Source organism: Toxorhynchites rutilus, chromosome 1 (assembly GCF_029784135.1).
Source record: "Toxorhynchites rutilus septentrionalis strain SRP chromosome 1, ASM2978413v1, whole genome shotgun sequence".
In the NCBI taxonomy this organism is placed as follows: Eukaryota; Metazoa; Arthropoda; class Insecta; order Diptera; family Culicidae; genus Toxorhynchites; species Toxorhynchites rutilus.
In genome coordinates, this window is record NC_073744.1 from 175,882,578 (window position 1) to 175,910,462 (window position 27,885).

Here is a 27,885-nt window from a genome sequence, read left to right on the forward strand (position 1 = left end):
TGCTGCCAATTCAGCAATATACACTGAGCAAGGATTCTGAAGACTGTGTGAGGTGCTAAAAAATTCGTTGAACACTCCAAATCCTGTGGACTCGTTTATAGTGGACCCATCAGTAAAGTACATATTATCACAATTGATACCCCCATACTTTTCATCGAAGATCGTTGGAGCGATCCTCGATCGTTGGTAATCTGAATATCCATGGATATCTTGCTTCATGGACAGATCAAAATGCACAGAGGAATTGATGTAGTCAAGGAAACAAACACGGTTGGGAATATACGAAGAAGGATCAACCTGCATGGAGATGAATTCATGATATGAACTAATGAATCCGGAGTGAAAATTTAGCTCGATCAGCTGCTCAAAATTTCCGATCACCAATGGGTTCCTAACCTTACACCGGATGAAGAACCGAAGAGATAATAAATTGAAGCGATCTTTTAGTGGGAGTACACCTGCCAAAGCCTCGAGACTCATGGTATGCGTTGAGGGCATACATCCCAACGCAATACGGAGACAAAGATACTGAATTCGTTCGAGTTTAATTAAGTGTGTTTTGGCAGCTGATTGAAAACAGAAACTGCCATACTCCATCACTGAGAGAATAGTTGTTCGATACAACATTATAAGATCTTCGGGATGGGCTCCCCACCAGGTGCCGGTAATTGTACGGAGAATGTTTATTCTTTCCCCAAGTACATTTAGAGTCGAACCAGACCCCAAGATACTTGAATAACATAGCATGAGTGATCGGTTTACCCAAAAGTTGAAGCTTTGGTTTTGCTGGTCTATGCTTCCTAGAAAAAACCACCATCTCTGTTTTCTCCGTGGAGAATTCGATCCCTAGCCCAATGGCCCAGGTTGAAAAATTGTTCAAAGTATCTTGTAAGGGTCCTTGCAGGTCGGATTCGTTTGATCCTACGACAGACACCACTCCGTCATCTGCAAGTTGTCTTAGGCTGCAATTTTGTGTAAGGCAATTGTCGATGTCGCTTACATAGAAGTTGTACAAAAGGGGGCTTAAACATGAGCCCTGGGGGAGTCCCATGTAAGAGACCCGACTTACTGCCGAATCTCCGTGAGAAAAGTTCAAATGTTTCTCACAAAGCAAGTTATATAACATATTATTCAATAGAGGCGGCAGACCCCGAGAGTGTAATTTGTCTGACAAAACCTCTATTGAAACAGAATCAAAGGCTCCCTTTATGTCCAAGAATACTGAAGCCATTTGTTTTTTTGCGGCGTAAGCCATTTGAATTTCTGAAGAAAGCAACGCAAGACAATCATTCGTCCCCTTGCCCCTGCGGAACCCATATTGTGTATCTGAGAGTAAGCCATTCGTTTCAACCCAACGATCAAGGCGAAGCAAGATCATTTTCTCCAACAATTTCCGTATACAAGACAGCATTGCTATTGGGCGGTACGAATTGAAGTCGGACGCGGGTTTTCCGGGTTTTTGAATAGCTATAATTCGCACTTGTCTCCAATCATCTGGAACAATATTATGCTCCAGAAACCGATTGAATAAATTCAACAAGCGATGTTTCGCCACATCAGGGAGGTTTTTTAACAAGTTGAACTTAATTCTATCCGTTCCTGGAGCAGAATTGTTACAAGAAAGGAGAGCAAGAGAGAATTCTACCATCGAAAACTCGGAATCAAGATCGCACCTATCTTGTGGTATATCTCGAACAATTTTTTGCACAGGAGCGGAATCAGGACAAACCTTCCGTGCAAAATTCAAAATCCATCGATGTGAATATTCTTCGCTTTCATTCGATGAAGAGCGATTTCTCATGTTTCGAGCCACTTTCCATAATTTTTTCATTGACGTTTCTCGTGACAAACCTCCCACGAAAGTTCGCCAATAAGCACGTTTTTTCCCTTTGATCAAGTTTTTAAATTGATTTTCAAGGTCCAAATACGTTTGAAAATTCTCAATGGTTCCACGTTTTCGAAAAGCTTTAAATGCGTTCGATTTATCCTGATAAAGCTTGGAACATTGGCTATCCCACCATGGATTGGGAGGCCTTCGACAAATAGTGGAGCCTGGGATGGGTTTCGTTTGAGCGCGAACCGCGCTGTCATAGATCAAACGAGAAAGGAAGTTATACTCCTCCAATGGAGGCAAACCATCTCTGGAATGGATGGCTAGAGCAATCGCGTCCGCATATTTTTTCCAGTCAATGTGTCTTGTGAGGTCATATGCCATGTTTATAGATTCAGAAGAATTCGACCCAATGGTGATGGAAATTTTGATTGGCAAGTGGTCACTACCGTTGGGGTCCTGGATTACATTCCACTTGCAATCTAACGATAGTGAATTCGAGCAAAGCGAGAGGTCAAGAGCACTTGGGTTAGCAGGAGGTTTAGGTACACGTGTTGTTTCCCCAGTGTTCAAAACGGTCATATTGAAGCTGTTACAAAGGTCCTAGATCAACGATGAACGATTGTCGTCGTACTGTTCCCCCCCGGCAGTTCCGTGAGAGTTGAAGTCTCCCAAGATCAATCGTGGCTCAGGAAGGAGTGAGCACATGTCAAAAAGTTGCTTGCGGCTAACCGCAGCTCTCGGAGGCCAATACAAGCTGACAATACAGAGGTCTTTTCCTCTGATGTTTGCATGACAAGCAACAGCTTCGATCCCTCCAATAGGTGGAAGTTCAATTCTAAAAAATGGGTGGCACTTATTGATCCCCAATAGTACCCCTCCGTATCTGTCATCGCGGTCCAAGCGTATTATATTAAAATCGTGGAAAGAGAGATCATTTTGAGAAGAGAGCCAGGTTTCGGACAGAGCAAAAACATCACAATTGAACTTATGAATTAAAAATTTGAATGTATCCAATTTAGGGATAAGACTACGACAATTCCACTGTAAAACAGTGATATCTCCGACCTCTCTATTTAAATTAGATATCAAGATAGATAATCATTGCAAGGAGGGGCCATGTTTGCATCAATTGTTGCAAAATTGTCTTTAATACTGGAAGCATTGAAATGACAATGGTTCTGATGGAGTCGGAAACATTAAAACACTTGAAGATTTGGTCCAAAAGGTCAGACAACTTTATAAATCCCGATTGGGAAGTTGAACTGGACGGAAAAACAGGGACAGTTGGGGTTTTTGATGTCCCCTCGAGTGCTGGACCATTCGAAGGTGAATTATTCCCACGGAAACCAGGAGGCACCTGATTTTGCTTGTCCGCTGCACTCGATTTTTTGGGCAAGCTAACAGGGGGTATAACCGGAGGGGCTTGTCCTTGAACTTTGGGAGTGGTCACATTTTTGCGCCGGGGATTCCCTTGGGAAATGAATGGTGTGCTCCCGTTAGCTGTGTCCGCTTCTATTTCATCAACGGGCAACGTGGCGAAGACATTTTGTGTGTTGATTGGTTGTTGTTGTTGTTGGGCCAGTGGAGAAGCGCCCTTTAAAATATCCGCAAAAGTGCGTTTCGAGCGTTCCTTCAAAGAGCGCTTCTGTTTCTCCCAGCGACTCTTGTATGTTTCACAAGCTGAGAGCACGTGTGGGGATCCCATTTGCTGGTACTAGTCGATAACAAATGAGGATACGACTTCAAAAGTCACAAAATGGCATGTTTTTCCACTGCAATCGCCCACGAGAATTGAGTGAGTGTTCATGAGAGTTCATTCAAGGTAAAAATCTCACCACAGTCGCCTTCGGGAATTGAGTGAGACAATTTTTGCGAGCTGTCACTTCGCATTCGCGCATCAGAATCAGCCCCATTATCTCTTACGCTCCCCTAAACTCGTACACGAAGCTCAATTCGCGTTGAAGGCATTGAGCTTCTTTTACGAGATAAGGGGAGCGTCAAAGATAATGATTGAATTTCAGGATGAAACTGTAGCGGCCGTACATTTTAAATTATTCGTTCGCTTCGATTGTTGGTTGTGCAGTATTCGTTCGATTAATAATCGATTTCTGTATGAAGTATTCGATTAATCGATTAATCGAACGATTATCGGGGATCACTACTTGCATATCTCGATTAGGTTTGAGTTTCGGACGGATAGCAGAATGCAAAAGTTGATCACATCCGCGTTGACGGCATTGAGTTTGACATTTCAAATTAGGGGGTGAAACGTAAACAAACGCAGTGAGAAAAACTATAATTTTTGTTCAAAGTTATCTTGAGATTCTATAGCTTTCTGCAAAAATGGTGAGTAAGAAAATATCATATACCATATGCATAATCTTTTTTCACCATTCGTGCAAATCGTACTTGTATTGTTCGTCCATAATTAATATTCAAAAACTAGTATGATTTGCGAATTGGAATTTCATCTCTCGTTTCGAATCAAAATTATGAATGAAAATCGATGTTTCGATGTTTCTTCCTGAATCTGTGGTAAAAATCTTTAGTTACTTTAGTGCGATTTGAACAAAAAATAGTTCCGGAATATTTCTAATGCAATGAAAAGCTAATGAAAACCTTTAATATTTCTTTCTTAAACAGGCATCCAATGCGATAAACTCTTCGATGATGACGGTAAATTTGCAGCTTGCCGATATTTTTCAATACGTCGGAGGAGGAAGCAGGTTGATAGTCGAAGGTGAACGAGTGTTTCAAGCTAACCACTTGCTTCTTGTCGGAGTTCAAACCGTGCACGAGGACGGCTTTACCATATTTGCGACTTGTTTGAAGTCATCATCACCTAGAGCTGATCCACACAAAATTTCCATCCGCACCAGACCTTCCTTTGAAAAGTGGTCTTCTCAGTGTTCGTGCAAAGCTGGAATGGGAAAATGCAAACACATAATGGCCGTTTTAAAACATCTTCTAATGTGTTTTTTGTGATTTTCTTGAATACAAATGGCAAAAATCAATTTTTCTATTTTTAGGTTTAGGTTCATTGCTTACAGTAACAGATTTGCAACAAAAGTGGGGTAAAATTGCAGAAAAAGTTGCTGACGATATGTACAAGACAACACCATTGACCGCATTCTGCAAAAAAATGACGAATACAAAAGATACGACTGAAGCTGCCTCGCCGGCGGGTTTGACTCACGATGAGGGTACCAACATTCTTCAGCTTTTCGTGAAAGGTTTGCTTCCAATTTATTGATCGATTTTTTAAAATAAAATTTTAATTATTAATTATTAGGATTCCCTGAAAGCGGTCTGGCATACGAAAAGAAAGGACGAGAAATGAAAAATATTGACAAAAATGATGAATCTGATGTTCTGAATACACTTCTCGATATAGATGTGCAAAGTCATTCTACAGAATCCATTGATTCGTTAATTTCTATTGAAGAAAATATGACTTGCAGTCTACTTAAATCCTTCCTGAGAAGATCGTTTCATCCTGATAACTTCACGATGATCGATCGTGAAATAATGGAATTTATAGGTCCGTTAGAAAAGGATCTGCAACTTCATTTCGAAATTAATGTGAAAGTATCGGAATACGAGTCTTTGAAAATATGTACAAGAACTATAGAACAAAGAGTATCATCGCAATGGAAAAAAGAACGAAGCCGGCGCATCACTTCATCCAGTGCATACTCTGTGTATACATACTACACAAATCAACCCGACAAGAACAAAAATTGGAAAAGTAAAATCCTGAGTATGGTGACACCGAAACATCTTTCAACACCAGCAATCGTACATGGGATCCGATGCGAATCAAAAGCCATAGCAGCATATGAGCGAGACTACAGAAAAAACGTTTGGAGTTGTGGTTTCGTAATACCCCCACATATTTCATGGCTGGGATGTTCTCCTGACGGAATTGTTATAAACGAAGGGAGAATAATAGAAATTAAGTGTCCAAAAGAAGGGGAAAATAAATCATTGAGTGATTTAATTGATTTTCTTCCCTATTTTACAAGATTAAATGTTTTGAAAAAAAATCATCAATATTACGCACAGTTGCAACTAACTATGTTCATAACAAAATGTAGAGTAGCAGAATGAATATCCTTGGCCATTCCGTGTACGACATCCAGGAACTATACAAACCACTTTACTAGAATGCGGTGTTATAGATTGAATCCCGATATTTTCATCACAAGGCTCGTTGCAAGGTTCACTTTGCTTCCACTCGGCCACTTTCTCCACGAAGCACTGCACTGCAAATGAATTGTATCGTAATGTTTTTCGCTTTATTATTAAAGAAAATGAATTGACAGAACTGTTTAATATAACAGCACTTCATTTCTTTTCAAGTTTCATTCATAATTTTATTAAAGAAATTACCCTAAAATCTCAGTCCTCCAGATGCGCCTATTTTTTCTGCCTCCTACAAACGCTGAATGAGGCCAGAATATTCGTTATTCACCGTAATATGCTGTTTGAAAGATTCCTAAAACCAGCAGACGACACAATCAAAGAATTACAATGAGTAATCACTGTATCAAATTTGTATATTTTCGGTTTGGCGGTTTGTTTATGTTTTGCCCCCTAATGAGAAGCCAACACCTGCCAACACCAGGAGGCACTACCGTCGCACTGTCAACGCGAATTCGGTTTCTTGAATATGGGTGATTGTCCCAGCGATCATCGGTGAGGGGCGAGAGAATCAAAATCACCATCAAAACGAGCAAAATTTCGTATGCTGTAAAACGAGATAATTTTTTCATAGAGCTCGAACTTCATGTGTTGAGAATTGCATGTATTGAAGCGCATGTTGAGGATTGATTTTGAAAATTCAGAGATATGGTCAAATCTATTGAGTCCATACACAAATCTGGTAACTGAATTAAAAGCCAATTGCAATTTGCGAAAATTTTCGCTCATTGATTTGGCATAAAGTACATCTCCATACTCAAATAGTGGAATGATTAATGCTCGAACAAGTCTCAGTTTGATATGCTGAGGGGTAAATTGTTTGAGAGCCACCAAGGTCTGCATCGCATAGTACACTTTTTGACACACTGCATTAGTCTGAGCTTTCCAGTTTAGGCTACTGTCCGTTAAGATGCCTAGGTTTTTCACAACTTCCGAGTAACTTATGTTCTTGGTATCCATTTTGACAGACGGAGCTCCATATGTACATCCATGTGTCTTGATTAAAAAATTATAGCTTGAGTCTTACAAGCATTGAGGATTAGTCCATTGTTATTGCTCCAAGAAATAATATTTTCAATATCAATGTTGATCATGTTTACAATGTTCGTTAAGTCATTCAGCTTACCTGATAGGTATAACTGGCAGTCATCGGCATACAGGTGAACCATGCAGTAGTTCATACGGTTAGGCAGGTCATTTATGAACATGGAAAATAGTAGAGGGCCTAAGATCGACCCTTGAGGTACGCCACTTTCAACCTGGACAATATCAGATTTTGTACCGTTGAAGTCAACATATTGAGAGCGGTTCGACAAATAGCTTGATATCAATGCAACAGCAGATTCATGCAGCATAAAACAGCGTGCAAGTTTTTTGTAAAGTAACAGATGATTTATAGAATATCAAACGCTTTACTGAAATCAAGCAGTACTAATACAGTTAACATCTTTTTGTCCAGTGCGCGTCGAATATCGTTATCAATTTTTATCAAGGCGGTCGTGGCGCTGCAGTTTTTACGATAGCCTGATTGTAAGCGACAAAGTAGTTCATTCCTATTTAAATATTCGTTCAACTGGTTTGAAAGAATCTTTTCAAAAATTTTAGAGATGGCTGGCAGTATGCTAATTGGTCAGTACTCTGACTCGTTTACAGGATTATCAATCTTTCCAATCGGAACTACTCTAGCAATTTTCCACATGCTTGGGAAAGTTGATGTCGTGACACAACAATTGAAAATATCAGTAATGTACGGTAGCGTTACTGAGAGAGACATCTTTAATATTTTCAGTGGAATTTCATAATTTCCAACCGAGTTACATGAAGCAGACGTAATTTCAGTAAGAACCTCATCTGTGGTAATACCTTGGAAAGATGAGGATAGGTGCACAGCAGTGGAACTCCATACAATTCACTGACTAAACAGTGTCCACATTTTCATCGCTTGTTTACGTGAAGAATATAATTTTTTCAGGCACACTTGATTTGAGAGTGTATGGATTTCTAGCTGTCTTGACGCAAGGTCTTTAATGAAAAATGAGAAGATGGGAAGGTTTATATAAACATGTTTATAATTACATAAGTTTATTAAAATATTAATATTGCCCTTATTTAACTATGCAGTGTAATTTTATCAAAATTTGAAAGAGAAATTAAAAAAGGAATGTTTTGTCTATATTTTTATGAGATTAATCTATTAAAAATCCATGATTACCTTTGCTTTATTATTTACCCCCCATTATTTGTTAATTTTTCGGTTTTCGTTCTTTGACCTATCATTTTGAGAGGTTTGAAATTGCGACAAGATAGAAATTTGGTGTGAAAGAGCGAATTGTAGAAAATTAAGTCGCAAATTCTCTAAACTTTATAATTAAAGTTTTTATGTAGTATTTAATTTTTGAGTTTGTTTGAATGACAGATTGAAGTTGATTCATAGAAGAATAAGATTTCATTTGATATTACGATTTTTGGAATCGACTCAATGGTTGTAAAATTATGACGTTTTGGAAGAAATCTTACTTATTTAATCAGCAAAAGGCCCACGTGGCATGTGCTGTACACAAAAATCGTCTCCATTCACATGAATTTTATTTTTTTTCCAATTGTTAACTTTCATTCTCATATCAAGGATCAACATATCATATCTTTCCATTAATCCGCAAACATGCCTAGTAGTAACTTAAAAAGAACAAACTCATAAACGACAAAAAGAGTCTTCGTATATTTTTTATATATTTTTCACAGTTTTATAGTAGTTTTATAGCGCTTTTTTAGTTGGAGTGCCTTTTAATTGGCACTTCGACAGTTGGAGCACCATGGTGCTACTGACACTCGACCGCAACGGTTATGTTTTTAGCGCCATTCTAAAAGAGAATCATAGAAATAAAAGTTTTCTCCTACAACCGGATGCAAAGCTTTTTTCAAAGCTGTGTTCGGTCCTTAATATAGCGTTTCTTTTAGCAACAGTTGTCCGGACATCAGGAAAGGAGGAAGCAGCCGAGAAGCCCCCAACGGCCATTCAGGAAGTTGGTTCGGTCGGATTGGCCACTTTGACCGGCAGTTTTCACTGCCCCTTGCGTGTCCCGCTGTTTGTGCCCGTCTCATCAGCAACGTTTTTCCTGCCAGTGACGCGCGATTTTGGCGCAATTTCTACTCGTCAATCATCAGCAGCTCAGGAGGTGTGGAGAGAGGTTTTCTTCGCTTCGTCGCTTCGAACCGCTGCGGCGATTGCCCTGCCGTCGGCGGTATCCGGTCCCTTCCCCGCTACCACACTACCATTTGGTGGTGTATTAGGAGTGGTTCTTCAACACGATCGGTGAGTGACCAAACCTTTCTTAATACCAGGAGTTAGTGAGAGTTAGGACGCCCAAAGGGTATAGGTTAAAAAAAATAATTTTTTACTACATATCCCAAATTGATTTTAATTTAACTGACATTTAAAAAGTGATTTTTTCCAAGTGTTTTTAAAAATAGTGTTTTTCCGCCAAGTGATTTCGGTGTTTGTTCTTGTAACTGCGTCGGCATTGTCCCCCGCCGTTACTGTCCTCCGCCGTTTTCGTCCCCCGTCGCACGTCGTATAATCTACTTTGGTTCGTGAATATTTTTCCGCGCCTGGCTGTATTTCGATATAGCCAGGCCCCGATCATGGCTTCCAGCAGCTCCGGCGCCGGAAGGCCAACCAATATTTACAGAGGTGTTACCACCACTCGTACCTTGCCCAGATGGGCTGATCCTTTTGGTGGCAACTTGCAAATATTACTGTTGAGAGCCACTGAAGGTAACATTCTTCCATCGAATCCTTTCACCGTTTCCAAATCGATCCAAGGAGTGATCGGTACGGAATTTAAAGACGCGAAACCTCAACGCGACGATAAAAATCGCCTGCAATATGCGCTACATTTACGAGATGAAAAACTCGTTCAATTGCTTCTGGGTACAAAGTCGCTGATCGACGAAACACCCATCGAAATTTTATACCATCCCACCTTGAACCAACGCAAATGCGTTGTGTCCTGTCGTGACGTAATGTTCTTAAACGAAGACGTCCTCCTAACGGAACTAGCCGACCAAAATGTGATCGGCGTTAAAAAAATCCTACGATTTGACCCAGTCTTGAAGGAAAGAGTTCCTACTTCAACAATGATCCTTACCATTAACGGAACAGTTATCCCTGAAGCAATTAACTTCGGATTCCTCCGTGCTCCAACCAGGAATTTTTATCCAAACCCGATGCAATGCTTCGGATGCTTCGCTTTCGGCCACACTTCCAAAAAATGCGCCAAAAAAATCCAGCTTTGTCGTAACTGCGGTGTAGCCCACCCTGAACTTAACACAAATAGTAACGATAAGGACAAAATTAAAAATTTTATCTGCAATGCACCTGCCTCTTGTGTGAACTGCAAGGGAAATCACGCCTCTACCAGTAGGAAGTGCCCAGCGTGGATCGCAGAGGATAACATCACCAGAGTCCGAATTGACCAAGGTGTGTCTTATAAGGAAGCTAAATCCATTTTTGAAAACAAAAATGGTCCTTCCTTTGCAAGTAAGCTGCAAGAGAGACTAGTCAAAATTCAAAATACAGGCTGTTCTCAATGCAAATGCAACTGCAATCAGGCTAAGCAAACTTCTTCAGAAAAAGCAGTTCCAATCCCGTCCAGTAATCCACAGGAATCGGAACTCAGCACCTCCTCGTCAGATTCAGAATCCGACCCAGAAATTTCTATGGAAGTTGAAACTACCCCCTCCAACAAGAGGAAAAATACAAACAAAAGGTCAACCTCAGATGAATTCAAATCATCAGAAGAGGAAATTTTTAGAGGAAAAGAATCCAATAGGAAGAAATCCAAAAACCAAAAATTCAACTCAACCCAACCAGCCAACGAATCCAAACCATCCACTTCCCTCCAACCATCCACTTCCCCCCAACCATCCACTTCATTCCAACCAACCACCGCATCCAAAACTAAAACCTCCAACCAATCCAACCATTCAAACAAACCCACCCCACCTGGCAACAAATCAATTGCCAACGTTTCCAAAAATGATCCTAGACTGAAGAACATATCCAGCAAATCTACCCATTCCTAATCTCATACCCTTCTCCCATCTTCGAACCCCTATTTACTTACCTCAGCCCACTTACCTTTTTCTCTTTTTTAAAATTCACTCCTATAGCTATTAACAGCAACCCTTCGTCCCGTAACCAAACACCCAACCGAAAACTTGCTATTCAATGGAACTTGCGTGGGCTATCCACTTCCATGAATGAAATTAAGCTAATGTTAGCTGAGGAACAACATCTCCCACTAACACTGGCTTTTCAAGAAGCTAAAAAAATCAATGTATCGCTCTTAGAGCGGTCATTTAGCGGCAAATTTTCTTGGTATTTTAAGGAAGGACCATCCTCGGGGCTTTTTGGAGCCTGTCTCGCTGTCCTGAGTGACCTTCCTCATACCGTCATCCCCATAACATCATCATTACAAATATGTGCTATACAACTGAAGGGACCTCTACAGGTAACCCTTGCTTCCATTTATATTCCCCCATTGCACAGTAATGACATTGAAACTCAACTTACGGATGCCATCAAACAGTTACCGCACCCATTCGTCCTGATGGGTGACTTTAACGCCTCCCACTCTTCATGGGGAGGAAACAAATGTGACAAAAGAGGTAAAACAATTTTGGGAATCGTCCAAAAACTAAACCTCATCATACTTAACGATCACCGTCATACCAGGATAGATATCCATCACGGATCATCATCGGCCATTGACATCACGATTGCTTCCTGGGACCTCGCCCCCAGGTTGAGCTGGACAGTTGATAGTGACCTCAGAGGTAGTGATCATTTCCCCATCCACATCCGAACCCTGTCAAGAAACCCAAACATTCGTTTGCGCAGGAAGTGGATATACCAGTCGGCCGACTGGGAAGGCTTCGAATCCACAATCAACAGCTTACTTTCCGAACATGAAAGCTGCTCCGTGGAAGAATTTACCCACGCCATCTTTTTGGCGGCTGAACAAAATATCCACCGTACCAGTGGGAAACCCGGCCGAAAGGCTGTCCCATGGTGGAACGATGCAGTTGCACAGGCCATCAAAAGGAGAAGGAAATCCCTCCGTATCCTACGACGCCTTCCTGATGGAAGCGCTTGCAAAAGGATTGCCCTAACCAACTTCCAAACGGCTAGAGCTCTAGCCAGGAAGGTAATAACCGAAGCCAAGCAAAACAGTTGGATGGAATTTCTCGACTGCATCAACCCTAATACTTCGACATCTGAACTTTGGAACAAGGTCAACTTACTTAGTGGCAAGAAAGCTTCAAATTGCTATTCCTTCGTGATTAATGGCACCTTCACCGAAGATCCAGGCATCATAGCCGACCACCTAGCCGAACACTTTGCCACTATTTCAGCCACCTCCAACTACACCAACGAATTCAAAGCTATTAAGGCGAAGGCGGAACTTAAAGTTTTTCCTCCTGCTTCGGAACAGGTCCACAAATACAACGATAAGTTCTCTTTGGACGAGTTGTTATGGGCAATAAAAATATCCAAAAGCAAATCAGCTGGCCCTGACGGAATCGAATATCCGATGATCAAGCATCTACCTCTTCATGCAAAAATTCTACTCCTCCAGATATACAACGAATGTTGGGCTAACAGCTATTTCCCAGATACATGGAAAACGGGCTTGGTAATACCTATCCCAAAGGTGAAGGAGAGTAAACGGACCGCGAACAACTTCCGTCCCATAACCCTTCTCAACTGCTTAGGGAAAGTCTTCGAAAGAATGATCAATCGAAGACTTAGGACGGCCCTTGAAGAATGCCAACTATTAGACCCAAGACAGCATGGCTTCCGCCGAGGTAAAGGTACGGGCACCTACTTCAGTCAACTCGATCATTTCCTTCAAGAAACTATCGAAAAGGGCCAACATAGCGAAATCGCTTCACTCGATCTAGCCAAAGCCTACGATACCACATGGCGTCATAACATTATCGATCAACTCCACCGATGGGGTTTTGAAGGCTCCCTCTTCAACATTCTTCGCTGTTTCCTCACCAATCGAGGTTTTCAAGTTTACTTCGGAGGAGTACTTTCGGATCACCGTTGCCTAGAAAACGGAGTACCACAAGGTTCGGTTCTATCAGTTTCCCTTTTCCTCGTTGCTATGCAGTCGGTTCTAGAGGTTATCCCTAAAAACACCGAGGTACTGGCCTATGCAGACGATCTACTGCTGATGGCAAGAAATGCTTTCCCAGAAATGGCCCGCAGAAGACTGCAGGAAGGAATCTCGGCGGTTAGTAACTGGGCAAATTCCATCGGGTTTAAGTTTTCGGCAGAGAAGTCTAATATAATGCACTGCTGCAAACGTAAAGGTCATAGGAAAAGGTTTAGAACATGTCTAATCAATGGCAGGCCTATTAAGAGAGTCAGCTCTGTCCGAATTCTCGGAGTGCTAGTTGACAGTAAACTATCTTTCGGACAACACCTCAGAAATGCTAAAGCTAGTATGAAGTGCCGCCTGCGGCTGGTGAATGCTCTAGGTGGCCGATGCCGCTTGAGTTCTCGTAAAACCATCTACAACATAGGCAAAAGCATTATCTTCTCTAAAATTCGTTACGGCATCGAACTTTTCAGCCGTGCCTCTTGGGATCACTTGAATTACTTAAAGCCTGTCTACCATAATGTGATTAGATATGCATCAGGAGCCCTTCAGACCAGCCCAATAAACGCTCTGCTTGTGGAGGCCGGCGTAGTTCCTTTCGAACACTTCCTCACAAATATCCTAGCCACTAAAGCCATCCGGACGTCCGAGAAAGACCCGGATCTTCTATCCATTTACTCCAGAGCCAACATTTGGCTGCAAAATATTAGCCAAGTCACCCTCCCGACTATTGCCCCATTAAGCAGAGTCGGTCAACGCCCATGGCATGCACATCCGCCAAAGATCGACTGGTCAATCAAAAATGCTGTCAGGGCTGGGGAAGCCAGCAGCATTGTTACGGCCTGTTTTAATAACCACCTGCATAACAAGTATCACACCCACCACAAAATCTTCACAGATGGGTCTTTTGATGGAAACCTAACAGGGTTTGGAGTTTTTGCCAATAACACGGAGCTAAAATTCCAACTGCCTTCCATATGTTCGGTATACTCCGCGGAAATTGCCGCTCTCCTTGTCGCGACATCACTCTGTGATAACGACAGTAAAGTGGTGATCTTCTCGGATTCCTATAGTGCATTACGGGCGCTACAAAGCGACGATAGTAAACACCCTTGGATTCAAAGCATTGAGGAAAAAATTACAGGGAAGGACATCACTTTCTGCTGGGTCCCAGGGCACTGCGGAATCCAGGGTAATGAACAGGCTGATCGTCTCGCCAAGGAGGGTAGGCTCTCCGAACTATGGACCACCTCCCACCCAGCAAATGACACCATCAAATGGGTCATGCAATCCCTCAGATTGAGCTGGGAGAACAGTTGGTTTTTTTCCCGTGACCTCTTCTTAAGAAGGATCAAGAATACTACCCTTCCCTGGAAGGATAGTATTCTCCGATCTACTCAAGTATGTCTGACACGTTTACGTATCGGGCATACATCTTTAACACACAAATTTATCATGCGTAGATTGGCACCAACACTATGTGAGTCGTGCCATGTAAGACTCACGGTGGAACACATATTAATCACATGCCCTAAATTTAATGCTTCAAGAATAAAGTTTCAGGTTGCAGACACCATAAGGACAGCACTATCGGACGACGCCGTCGAGGAAAAAAGGACCATCGATTTCCTAAAGGATACAGGTTTATTCGATCAGATCTAATGTCAAATTACTAAATTTACCTATACTGATAAAATTACGTTTGTTTTCTCTTCTAATTTCAGCAAAAGATGAGCAGGTTTTTTACGCCCTTTTTAGAAGCGAGCTCGTCAAGCACACTAAAAGGGGCTTTTTCCCTGCTCCATTTGTTTGGTTGTGTTTTTGGCCCCAGAGCCGTGTAGGGTGCGGCGATACGACATACATCCATAGCTGTTACTAGGACTGAGTCGAGCGAGAATAACGAATTTTGCAATAGTTTCCTTAGTTTTCCTTCAGTTAAATTTCCCGCCCTCAAGGGCAAGAGACGAATGAACTCTCAGAGTTTAAAGTCTCTCTAATCCATTACCATTACCATTACCATTGGAGCACGCGTCAATCAAAAAGCAATCATCCGTCATAATTGTATGTCAGTTTTACTCAGTTTTTCAATGCCATTTTTATTGAAGAGTCTTTGAACGTTAAAATCAAAAAATTAAGGCACAGTACAAATGTATTCGTTTGAAAATATTTATAAATATATATACATATATAAAGTGGATTATATCACATCTACTATTCAAGGAAGTTAATGATATTTTCTACCATCAATCCAAATGCAGTAATCTTAATTGTTATTATGGCCGCACTAAAAGACATGAAAAACAACAAGGAAAACGCGAACTTTGAAATTTGTGAACTATTGCAGTATTACTGCAGTATTATTGCAGCCATTCCATGCCAAACTGATATAGTGGTTTTCAGATTTTCGTGAAAATTGGTAGCTTGTTTTCGTTATGGTAAAATATTGAACCTGTATTATTTTTTTGTTGGGTCCCAGCAAACATTAAGTCGTATGAATAGCTATAATTGGAGGCGATATACATACAACCAAGACACATTTGTATGATATATGATGCATATAACTAGTATATACACGCAAAAGTTGAGGCTATATACGTATATGCCATATTGTGTACGCATATAAAGCCGTATATAACGATGTGCGATGTTTTTTGGACTGATATGCGATTTGATCCGACAATGTTACCACTCAATCCATCGATGACATGGAAAATCGTGTTTTTGCATTTTATGCGAGTTTAGATATACATGATCGATATTTTGATTGATATTTTATGCGATTGTGATTTGATACGAATTTTTATGTAACTTATCATATGCAAAGTTATACGATTTAATGTTTGCTGGGGTGATTCGATTTTTTTCACTTTTTCCCAAAAATGACTTTTATCAAAAACTCATAACTTTTGCACCACTAAGCCGATTCAGATTATCGATACATCAAATTGAAGTTAATGAGCTAGTCATTTTTGGAAAAAATGTCAAACTTGCAAGAAATTTTAATTTTTTTTCTTGTAATTCTTGATTGTATCCGTTTTTATAGTTTACATGGTTTCGGGACCAACGGCGCTATATTTTTCTATATTTTTTCTTGAAAACTGAGGATTTTTAACTCAAAATTAGATATGTTCTTTTTTTCTTTTTTGAGTTATAATTTTTTAAAGTTAACCGATAGTTCGGAATATTAATTACTTCCCCTTTTTCCTATTCTCAAAAATTCATAACATTTGAACTGCTAGAGCGATTCAGATGATAGATATATCAAATTAAAGCCTAGAATTTTTTGGAAAAATATTGCACTTGCGAAAAAAATTAATTTTGTTTTCGTGATTAATAATTGTATCTGTTTTTTTTTATAAATAAAAAAAATAATTTTTTGCAAGTGTGAAATTATTGACTTGAATTAACTATGTCGATTATCTGAATCGGTTCAGTAGATCAAAAGTTATGAATTTTTGAAAAACGTAATTTTTGGAAAAAAGGAGAAACATGATTTTTTGAACCATTGGTTAAATTTGAAAAATCATAATTTAAAAACGAAGGACACATTTTTGGATATGTTGTCTAAAAAATCCTCAGCTTTCGAGAAAAAATATAAAAAAATGTAGCGCCCTTGAATGAAAACTATAAAGAACAATTACGAACAATAATTGGCATGGAATATATATAGTATATAGTTTGGTGTTAATTTCCCCGGCAGCTAAAAAGCTGTTTACTCAAAACTAATTGACGTTAACGTTTCATTACCTTGTAAATTCTAGATACAATACCAACAGAGGGTATTTTTAAAAATGGCTTTTTACGGGGTGTGTTCGAACCTGAAAAAAAAGAAATTTATTCAGAAATCATATTTTTAAGTTGTTTTTTAAGCGTACATACATTATTTAGTCGTATAATTATTGTATCATTCAATTTTTTTGAGAATTGAGAATGCTTTAAAATATATCAACTGATGCTCTTACCACATTTTAATTTTTTTTTTCAATGTACAGTTTCTATGGCGAAGCTTCATTCGTAAATTACACATTTGTCATCATTGGTGGAATACGACCATAAATGTTGTTATGAATAGAACAGCAAGTTATGATTACAATACATATGGGTTTATTTTGATAATGCATTATACATAAGCCGATAAAAATGCATTATAATATTTGTCCACAGCGTTTCAGCGTGTATATGTATATTTTATTCAATTTTCAGTTCATAATTTCTATCCCATTCGCCGTGTTTATCATGATGATGCTAACATTATATACGAACCTCCCACCTTATATATGATGTCTCCCACCCTCTTAGAGACATCTTAACAATATGTTCAATTTTTAGAGCGTAAACCATCTGTCAATTTTTTCACTGTTTACATTTTGATGCCACAAATCGTTGCCACTTTTTTCTCTCCACTTCTCTTCTCTGATAGGTGTTTCGTTCTTGACACTTTCATGACAAGACGTGAGACGAGCAGCGAGACGTAGCTTTCAGAATTATTTTTCTTTTGTTTGGTTGTGTGGTTCTGGTTTCATATGAACTCGCTGAGGAAAATAACTGAAGAAAAAAAAAATCAAATAAATATTCGTGAAAAATAGTGCACTCTTTAAATTTAATTTATATCTATACATATTTATAGCCACGGTGTTTACAAAACAAAAAACACAAAATTCTAGGCTCAGGATTTCCCTTGATTAAAACATCCAACGCAACCGGTTACATTCCTGTAATATATGGCAAATTAGCAACACAAAAGACAACTAATTTAAAAAGTAAACACGAACCTGTTGCAATCATTGTCAACCTCCTTTTGCTCTAGCCTTTATGCAAAACCAATTACTTGTAACAGCCCTTTCAGGATCTTCTGGATCTGGTAATCTCCTTCCCGGTATATGCACAGCATTCACCTCCTCCCTGAGCAAAATCAGTGGAGTCACAATCAGCGTTATTTCTTGTCACCATCGCCGCAAGCTGATAGTACTATTTACCCCGCCGATGGGAGCCAAACAGAAGTACATCTTGCTTGGTATTGATTGCACGGGTAGAAGCGAAAAGATATACTAAAAACATCCTTCTGAACTGTTAGGATCAGACCGCTTATTGTACATATCTGAAAAAATAGAAGCAATTATGAGAAATTGTTATCATAGACATCCAGAACATTACCTAGTTACAGTAAAGCGCGAGCAGCTATTTTGCCAACGAATGCATTTGTCACCAAAAGATACGATTTGTTTTGTAAACAAATTTGTTTTTTCACGAGCAATGGCCGAACAGCAATTTTGACATTGTGGTCCACCTATAGTACAACGCCTTGGTTATAACCTGAGAGAGAGGAGCCAGCTGAATGACAGATAGTTTGTTTTCTTCTTATTCTTTTTGCGCTTTCTCATCAAGAAAATTCAAATCGGACAATTTCAATCAAGCAAGTTGTTGTCATTCATCTATGAGAAAAGTGTTCAAACTTGACGTGAATCTTTGTTTGTGAGTACATTTGTGCGTTTTTATCCTCGATTTGGTTTTTGACGTAGGACTACGTCTAACAGGAATATATGGGGGGAAAACGAAAATTTGAACACTGATCATGTGGGATATAATGAAAGATGTACTAGGTCAGCCCACATCATGGCTTCCAGCAGCATCGGCCCACTCAAACAAGTTTCTTTTACTTCTGACTATTTCGATATAGTTGTCCTGAAGAATTATTTCGATGATTTCTAAAACAATATCCGAAATAATAAGCAAACAAATTGACCGATAGTGTTCCGTTTTCAACGGAAGTAAGATTCATGTATTATAAATCCGCCTATTGAGAGCCACAAATGATGAAATTTATAAGTAGCCACAAACCCATTTTCTACAAAACCAGTGCACAGTCTGCGCACGATATTCAGTTTCACATTCTATTCGACCATGATACAAACGACAAAATTCCAAAATAATCCTACCGAAGCAGAAACGAACCACATAGAGAAAAAGCACTAAAACAATAACAACAGCAACATCAACGCACGTCACGTCATCCCCACTGCGCATCAGCCCATCAGTGGGCAATGAAGTACAGCAGCGTAACGAAGTGAAATCATTCCTTTCCAAACAGTCAGAGCGAACACGTCCTGACGTGAAAGTGCAAGCGAAGAATACCAGAGAAATATAGAGAACTTTTAACCTAAAAATTGATAGTTTATTTCTAGTAAGTGTGTGACCATTGTTGTCGGCGGGTTCTCCTCAAACCGCCCGAACAGATAGTGAAGGTGAACCAATCAGTCTCGTCCACAAAACTAAAAGGTGTGATATAATTAGCTTCACCATATCAATCTTGAGCAGCGATAACATGATCCATTCGCTATACAATCATAATTGAGTGGATTTCCAAGCTTCTACAGATTTTTGTGATTTCAATAGCTTGCTTTCAAAGCAATTTTTGAGCTATTGAAACTAGTTTTTGGATCAATAACTAACAAACATAAAACGCGTAGACATTCTATCTTTCGAATGAAGCGGTTAACATACCATTTATATCAACTAACAATGCTCGAAATCCTGTTTCTCTAATGTAACGCTCTCGTTCTTAAAGTTTTGAACTTACACCCCAGTATAGAAATGAAAGATGTAGTCCGACGTCAAAATCATTTTCACATAAAATTTCTTGCAATAAAATGTTATGTTAAAATTTTCTACATATTTCAATACTTCCCCTTGGTTCACCGTGACTGGTTCGCGCTGACATAAGGGCCATCACAACAAACGCGAGCTGGCTCCTCTCTCTCAGGTTATAACCAAAAGAGAGAGTCGATGTAGAGAAATCGATCAAATCCAGCTATGATTGATGCTAGAATCGTTAGCAAAATCTCAAGCAGAACTGTCAGTGGGATACCCAATTCATATGAAAACAAAGGGAAAATGTCGGTGGGATACCCGATATGTTGGCTCCTGTCAGTTCAATAGGGGTTCTCTAAAGACGTCACCCGGCTGATCAAATCACTTACACCCCTTTCATTCTAAACCCCTCAGTTATTATCGACTCGATTTCTATAAAAGGAAGGCCTATAATGTGCCTGGAATTCTCCTTAGTGATGCCTAAATATTTCATTTATTCGATTATCGATTAATCGTTGGGGCATTTTTAAAAAAAAAATTATATAGCCTAATTCTTAACCTAAAAATGCCTAAATGCATTAACATTGAGAAAAATTCCTTCTTTCATTATTACAGTGGTAATTATTCGATGTATTCATATTTTGATTTAAAATTTTTCGATACAAAATTATTCGATTATGATTTCAGATATTCGATTTTTTTAATTAACCGAACGATTAACCGACGTCTCTAGTTCTCCTTCCCTACCTCCAAACCCTTGTTCTACATGGATGGAATTAAGGAGTTCTATGGAGAATAAAAATCATTCAAAAATACTGCGGACACTTTTAGAATGACCCAATCATTTCTCAAAAAGGTGAAAAAGACCTGTGAATTATTTTTTTTTCAATTAATTTCATTTTATTTTGTCTTCAGTAAAATTACATGTGTTTAACGTACGTACAGTATTACATATACAAAAGAAGGGGGATCGAGACGTTTTCCTTTTTCTGCTTAATGTCTGTTATTTTCTGTGTTGAATGCTTCCGCCTTGTGGTTGTGGTTGTGTATGTGTATGTATGTCTGTCTCTATGTGTCAGTGTGTATTCATCGTGTGTACCTTGCTTTTTTTTTGTTCACTGTATTTTATGCTTCTCATGTATTGTTCGATTTTCCTCTATCGCGTCGTCGCGTCTGTTGTATATTTCTTTTCTGTGTTTTTGTGTGTTTTATACCTTATTTTAGCTTGTTTCAGTTCTCTCTACCGATCACTAAATATGTTTTGTTTGTGTATATTACTGGATTTCTGCTCTCGTTATTTTTTTTCTTTTCTTGTTTCTCTACAGCCGTGTTCCCCTCTCTCAGAGTCAACTTTGCTTCCATCTGCCAGCGAGGAAACGCGACAATTTGTTGTGTCTTTTTTTTTTTGAATGACAATTTCTCTTCTATTTCTTGTATGCGTTTGTTTGCTTGTGTGGGTGTGTTGTTGTGTATGGTTTTAGTGTGTTGATTTTCGGTTTTAAATATTCGGGTCAACGTATTGGTTGTTTATGTTTTTTTCTGCTTTAGAGTGCAAGAGTTCAAGAGTTTCTCTGTTTTTTTTTGTTCTCACCTTACTTCCTCCGATCTCTCTTTTTATCTTTCTCTCTCTACGTTACTTTAATTTTAATTTATCTGGCTGTTTATTTTCACTAAAACTTACTTGTTAGTTATTTACTTTTTCACTGTTTTGTAATAATTTGTTTATAATGCGTGTTTTTTTTCCTTTATTCATTAGTATATTCTTGTTGCCCAATCAAACGTTCGTTTCTACTCCAAAAACACTTTCCCTCTCTTAGCACCGTGTCAAAGTGTTTGAAGAAAGGGACCAGCTGTACTCTCTTCTGCTCTGTGAATTTGTGTATTTATTTTACCTTCCTTTCGCTCTTGTCTAGGTGTTGGTTTTGTTCTCCTTGTGTTTGTCTTTAATATTTACATTGAGAGATAATTATGTCCGTGTGTGTTAGCTAACTTACGATCGAACTTGTGTATCTTATTCAATGCGTTTTCTGTTTTTTTTTTGTTCGCAACTTTTCACGTTTTCCAAATTGAAAACAAACTCTCTCTTGTTTCACTCACTTGCACTCTACTACTATTTTCTTGTATTTTGTGTATTTAGTTTCCCATTCACACATCCCCGCGGGATATATTGTCTTCCTCGCGGGTTACGCCCTTCACACTCAAGCATCATCCCTAGTTCAGACTTACAATTAAATTAATCAGTAATCGCGTTAATTAAAAAAAAATAAAGAAAGTTCTATCAGTGGAAAAATAAATCGTCAAAAATATATTTTAAGAGATTTCTCGTCTCAAGGAAATAAAAGAAAACTGATCATTGATCATTCCGAGAGGAAAAAAAAAACCGATAGCGATTTCTCCGCTGTTTTGTTTGTAAGAATCCTTTCATCACCATCCTCATCCTCATCATGCTCTTCATCACATGATCTCTAAAACAGCTTTATTTTTATCAACTAATAAACTAATCTCTGGGCGCTAATCTAATACATTATTTTGTTGTTGTAGTTGTTGTTGTATTACCACGTTACTACTACTATTTTTTCGGTCTCCGCACAATCAATCGCTCACCATTTTTCGATCATTCGTGCAAAAAAGCATACACACTCTCACACGCAAAGCATAATCATCATCATCGTCAACTTGCTATAGATAACAAAGAAAATGAACTTTCCTAATAACTAAATCAACGTAAAATGTGTGGACAGAGGAAGGTGCGTTTAGCAAAAATGAATAAAGTCAGATGGTGGATGGTGAGGCGAGAGGGAATATGAGAGAAGAGGGAGGAGAGCAAAGCAAAATCTGTACCATTGCCAACTGGGACAACATTCGATGAATTATCACCATTAGAGGCATTGCTGCTATCAGGAGATTTTAAGGTTAGATTTTCAATAAACAAATGTCATGGAAACTGGGCGGCGAAGAGCCGCCGAAAGGTAGGCAACGACGCAGTTGCATCTAACAATAGGAAAATATGTTGGGGAAAAACCTTTATTTCAACGGATTGGTTTGATGCTGCTACTGCTAGGTGCAGTAATAAGTTGATTTTGTAATTGAAGTTAAAAAAAAGCATGTAAACAATAGAGTAATGACAGAGAAATTAATGAAATGTGTTTAGCTCACTCGGCTCGCTCGCTCCGTTTACACCTCTTCCTTCCCTTTACCCTTTACGCGCGTGCGCTCTCTTCACACAAGTCATGTCCGTTCACAGCTTTTGTATCTTGTTCTTCTGCTTCTTCTTCTTCTAACCGTACGCGAGCTGTTGTTGTTCTGTCCTGAAACGTTTCTTGCGTTTTCGCTAGTTTTACTTTCTCTCTGTCTCTTTCCTTCTTTTTTTTTCGTTCAATCTTTCCCCACTTTGTATTGAGAAATATTTCCTTAACCTGCCTGTTGCGTGTGTTTGTGTGTAATATTGGGTTGAGAGTGAGCTATACGATCACTGAAGTGAATTCCTATTTTTCTATTTTTTTTGTTTCTCTTCGTATTTTGTTTTGATTTTCCACATTTGGAGATTATGTGTTTCTGTGGGGGGTTTGTTTATGAATTGTTGATTTTTTTTTTCACTCTGAACAAATTTGAAGAACAACCAATTTTTGTTCTATATTGAACCAGCATCCAGATTACCACCATCAACACAATTAGAGATGATCAATTCGCCAGTTTGATCCGCTCCCAGAGGCGTCGTTTGGAATATTGCGCGCGCATGTTGAATTTGTTGTCGCGCGGTGTTGTTGTCTGATAATAATAATGCTGGATTACGCGGGGATAGCCTGGTTTATATTATTGGGCCAATGCTGGTGGTGCTGGTGGCGTCGACGTACTTCGCTCTGAGTCGGATTTGTCGGGCTCACTCTGCTGCTGCTGTTGTCTTCGCCGATGATTGATTAAACTAGTGAGCAGAGCAGAGTGGCCTCTTGCTATTGGTTGCTGTTGTTGTTGTTGTTGTTGTTGTTGTTGCTGTTGCTGTAGTTGTAGTAATTGTTGTTGCTGTTGTTGTTGCTGTTGTTGTTGTCGGTTGCTTAATATCATCGTAAGAAAATATTTATAATACAAATCGAAAGCTTGATTTTACTCGTTATCATCCTCGTCGCCATCTTCATCCTCCTCGTCGTCATCGGCGCCGTGGTGTGCTGCCGCCGCCGCCGCTGCTGCTGCAGCCGCTGCCGCCTGGGCTGCCAGCTGCTGTTGGACCTGGGCCTGAAGCTGGGCTGCCGCAGCCTGCTGCACGTGCTGCGGTAGATTCTGGAGGCCGGTCTGCTGCAGTCCACCGAGATTCAGTGGTGTCGCTCCGCCGGCCTGCTCATTTTTGCACTTCAGCTTGTACTCGGTCATTTCCTGGGGACAGAGAGGGACAGTGTGAGTTTTTATGTTATAATTTTGTTTGTCTGAAAAGCTTGCTGACATCTCCCAGTCGTATGTTTTGTAGCGATGGGAGAATGATCTCTGTGTGGCACCTCTTGGAAAAAAACGCTATATCCCATTGTTGAAGAGAATTATTATTCGAATGGAAGGCATATCATCATATTGTTTCACAGGTTGTTAGCAGGAGTCATCTATTAAATAAGGAGTGTTTCGAAAAGTAGTCTTAAACTTTCAAACATCAAAATAAAACTGAAAACGTTCAGAAAGTGTTTACAAAAGTAAATTTTATTAAACAATATTAAGTTTACATAGCAATGAAATGAAAAAATCAAGCTTATTGTTGATTTAAAAAAATATAAGGGTTTGTATCTAGGACACGATCGCACATTTTCGACGTAGAACTACGCAATTATATTATGCAATCCACTTGTTTACCACTTCGAATATTATTTTAGAATGCATCGAAAATTTTGTAATAGATTATGTTCTTCGTTACAAATAAATTTGATGAACGTCCTTTTACGTTTGATCTGATGCCTTGGACTACCAAAGTATGTGAACGGAAGAATTGTCAAACGATCATTGTATTTTACATTTCCCTCTGAAAATATCATGCCATGTATCACATTTCATGTTTACGTAGTTCTCGAACCGCGCGAAAGTTCACTCACCTCTTGTATCGGAAATGACGATTTTCCCAGGCTTCTCAGTTTAAAAGTACGTTTTAGGGGAACATATTCCGGTCTGCACAGCGACAAGCGAGTATTAATGTACTCAACACCAAAAAATAGCCTCGACTTGCATTGTATTTGCAAAGCGGATTCCCCCAGGCACATTAATTTTGAAGTCCGTGTTAGGGAAACAAAGCTCGGTGGAAACAAAAATATCCCCGACTTGCATGTATATTCGCAAAGCGGACTTCCACAGTTACATCGATTTTGAAGTCTGTGCTGGGGAAACCATAAATCGGGCCAATCAAAACTTGGCAGTTAGGGCGTTTAGATAACGCTTGACATTTTACAGTTATTCAATTGTTCAGCTCATGAAAAATAATATTTTATTAACTGTGATTGACGCGTAGAAATATTTCCTATCAATTGATGCAAACATCTTTCCGATCTGTTAAGAAATGTTCGAGTTATAAGCATTCGATATACGGGTAGGGTTAGCACAGAAATCGGCATAACAAATGTATGGAAAAAAGGAAGTTCTTCCAGTTTTCATGAATTTAAACCGTTTAGAGATTAGTGAATTGTAATGTATAGCATATCAAACAAATCTTAGAGAATTTCCGATTCGATTGGTATGCAAATCTTGAGAATCCGTTCATAGTGAAAATATTTATTAACACTAACTTTATTTCATAAAAAACGTGACCTGTTTTCTGAGTTGGGACCCTTCATGAAAGACGTAGTTCTACGTCAAAAATGATCGAACCTTAGATTTAACTCCACTCATCAAATTCTGCACAGTAGTCTTTGTGCACTTTCTGGACGCTGCGGACCAACTCTTCTTGAACTCTGACATATTTTTAGACACTGTACCTTCCTTCTTGAACATGGCCTTGACAATTGCCCAATAACGTTCAATTGGCCGCAGCTGGGGACAGTTAGGTGAGTTAAGGTCTTTTTCGACGAACATGATGTTGTTGTCCGAAAACCATTGTAGAGTGGATTTGGCATAATGTGCCGATGCCAAATCCGGCCAGAATAGAGGAGGAACCTCGCACTTTCTAGGAAATGAAAGCAATCTCTTCTTCAAGAATTGATCCACATAAGTTTAAGCATTTATAGTCCCTTTTGTGAAAAAATTTGACGATCGCATGCCACGCGTGTAAACGGCTTGCCAAACGAGCACTTTTAGGCCGAATTTTTCCATCACCCTCGTCGTATCCGCAAATGGTACACTCTCTCCAATCGATTTGGTATAAAATAGAGGTCCCGGCAGCGTTCTGAAATCTTCATTGGCGTATATTTCGTTATCCATGAGAATGCACTTGTTGGGATACTTCAAAATACGCTCATATAGGTTTCGAGCTCGTGTTTTAGTGCGATCTTGCTGATCCGGTGTTTGTTTGGTCACTTTTTGCTTTTTATAAGACTTTAGACCATATTTCTGTTCAATTGGCTGAATCACCCAACACTGGTTTTAAACTTCTTGGACAAATCACGAATAGATGCAGGTCTGTTTTTCTGAATATAATTTGCAACTTTTCGGTCCAATTCGGGATTACTTGGTCCGGGTTTTCGTTCACTTCTGCTGAGATTCTCGAAAGAACACTCATTACCGAACTTTGCGACGGTTCGTTTTACACTTTCTGGACAAACTTTGATTTTTTTTTGCTATTTTGCGGTTACATACACAACTTTTTCGGTGCATCAATTGTGCAGAATTTTCTAATTCAGCCTCCTCAAAACAGAGTAATTTTTTAATACTCCAACACAAATAACGAAATTCGAATTTTTCTGTTATTAATTAAAAGTAAGCAACTGAATATAATTCATTGAAGTATAAAGAGCTATAAAATAACATAAAAACGTATTAATCGATTGTGGTTTCATTTGAGTTAGAATCAGAACACAGCATAACTGCATGCTCGAAACAAACATATTTTTTACATTTCATGCAGTTGTTGCGTGTTTTGCGGGACTTTTATCGAAGAGAAGAATGTATAACGACCTTCTAGATAATCACCAGATGGTAAAGGTTCTGGAACATAAAGTTTGCATACTTCTAATATTCTTTGTCTCTGTATTCTTGGTAAACTAAGAATTAATGCCTTTTTTTAGATGGGGCATAACATAAAAAGATGATGTAAAAGGAACTTCTAGGAACTTCCTTTTCTTTTTCTTGTTTTCTTGTCGATATTGTTCATTATAAAAATAATATCCCCAAAACTGTAACTGTTGAAAATTACCATAAGCCACCGATTAGTTTATAGTTTACTGTTTACAATTCTTCCACAAGTGTGTGTATATGTATGACCATTATATTTAGCGAATAACTATACAAAAGTCAAATATTTATATTTTGCTTTTGAACGTATGAATCTAACGACGAATAGTTAGTAAAAGGATCCGTTCAATCCAGTTACAAAAGGGACTGAAATCAAATAAGAATAGTCTTATGCATTATATTCAATAAAAATTTCACGCCACTAACATTTCATTCAACAATAATCTAGAATATGAAAAAAGGAACTTGTCAAAAAAGTTACCCCTATACTCGCGTCGGTGTGTCAGACCGAAAGTGTTAAAAAAGTGGCACACGTCCCCTTTGTACCAACACATGCGATACGCTAAACGATGACGAATAACGATGCTAGAGAGAATCGGAAAGTCGTAGTGTTGATATTTTCTGAGAAATGAACGAATTATTGATTTCTCGGTCTGACAGACCAATGCGCGAGTATAGGAGTGTTAAGACTACTTTTCGATACACTCCTTATGAGGGACTCAGAAGGGAAGGGGTGTAAGTGACTTGATCGATTTCTCTTCATGAACTTTTTCGTTAGTTAATAACTCAACTGCAAAAAATGTTGCAATTTAAGTTTGCTCCAGAATTCGACAGATGAAGCTCTGACCTATCTTCCACATTATCAAATACAGCTGGGAATGTGTTTGCAGCCAAGTTATGACCAAAAGAGAGAGCGATGCAGAGAAATCAATTATGTCACTTACACCCCCTTTCATT

At 39.0% G+C, this 27,885-nt stretch overlaps 2 protein-coding genes across 15 annotated transcripts in view; one reads left to right on the top strand and one right to left on the bottom strand.

The window, feature by feature from the left end:
* The first annotated feature begins 4,066 nt into the window (after nucleotides 1–4,066).
* LOC129761602 (uncharacterized) lies at nucleotides 4,067–5,944 on the top strand. Its single transcript, XM_055759338.1, has 4 exons — nucleotides 4,067–4,180; nucleotides 4,478–4,574; nucleotides 4,921–5,067; nucleotides 5,127–5,944. Exons 1-4 carry the CDS (start codon nucleotides 4,178–4,180, stop codon nucleotides 5,942–5,944), a joined length of 1,065 nt encoding a protein of 354 aa, XP_055615313.1. The 5' UTR covers nucleotides 4,067–4,177.
* Nucleotides 5,945–21,286: 15,342 nt separating this feature from the next.
* LOC129763415 (high mobility group protein DSP1) overlaps nucleotides 21,287–27,885 on the bottom strand; it is a 100,797-nt gene continuing 94,198 nt past the window's right edge. For all 14 annotated transcript variants that reach the window (XM_055762457.1, XM_055762465.1, XM_055762458.1 and 11 more), the window contains exon 6: nucleotides 21,287–24,165. In XM_055762457.1, the coding sequence (XP_055618432.1) occupies nucleotides 23,899–24,165 (267 nt within the window). In that variant the 3' untranslated portion in view covers nucleotides 21,287–23,898. The remainder of the gene's footprint in view (nucleotides 24,166–27,885) is intronic.

Bases quoted from the DNA above. Each gene is read 5' to 3' on its own strand.
- LOC129761602 (XM_055759338.1), top strand. The intron at 4,575-4,920 runs GTGAACGAGTGT...GTAAAATTGCAG, and splicing joins AAGCAGGTTGATAGTCGAAG to AAAAAGTTGCTGACGATATG. The intron at 5,068-5,126 runs GTTTGCTTCCAA...ATTAATTATTAG, and splicing joins TCTTCAGCTTTTCGTGAAAG to GATTCCCTGAAAGCGGTCTG.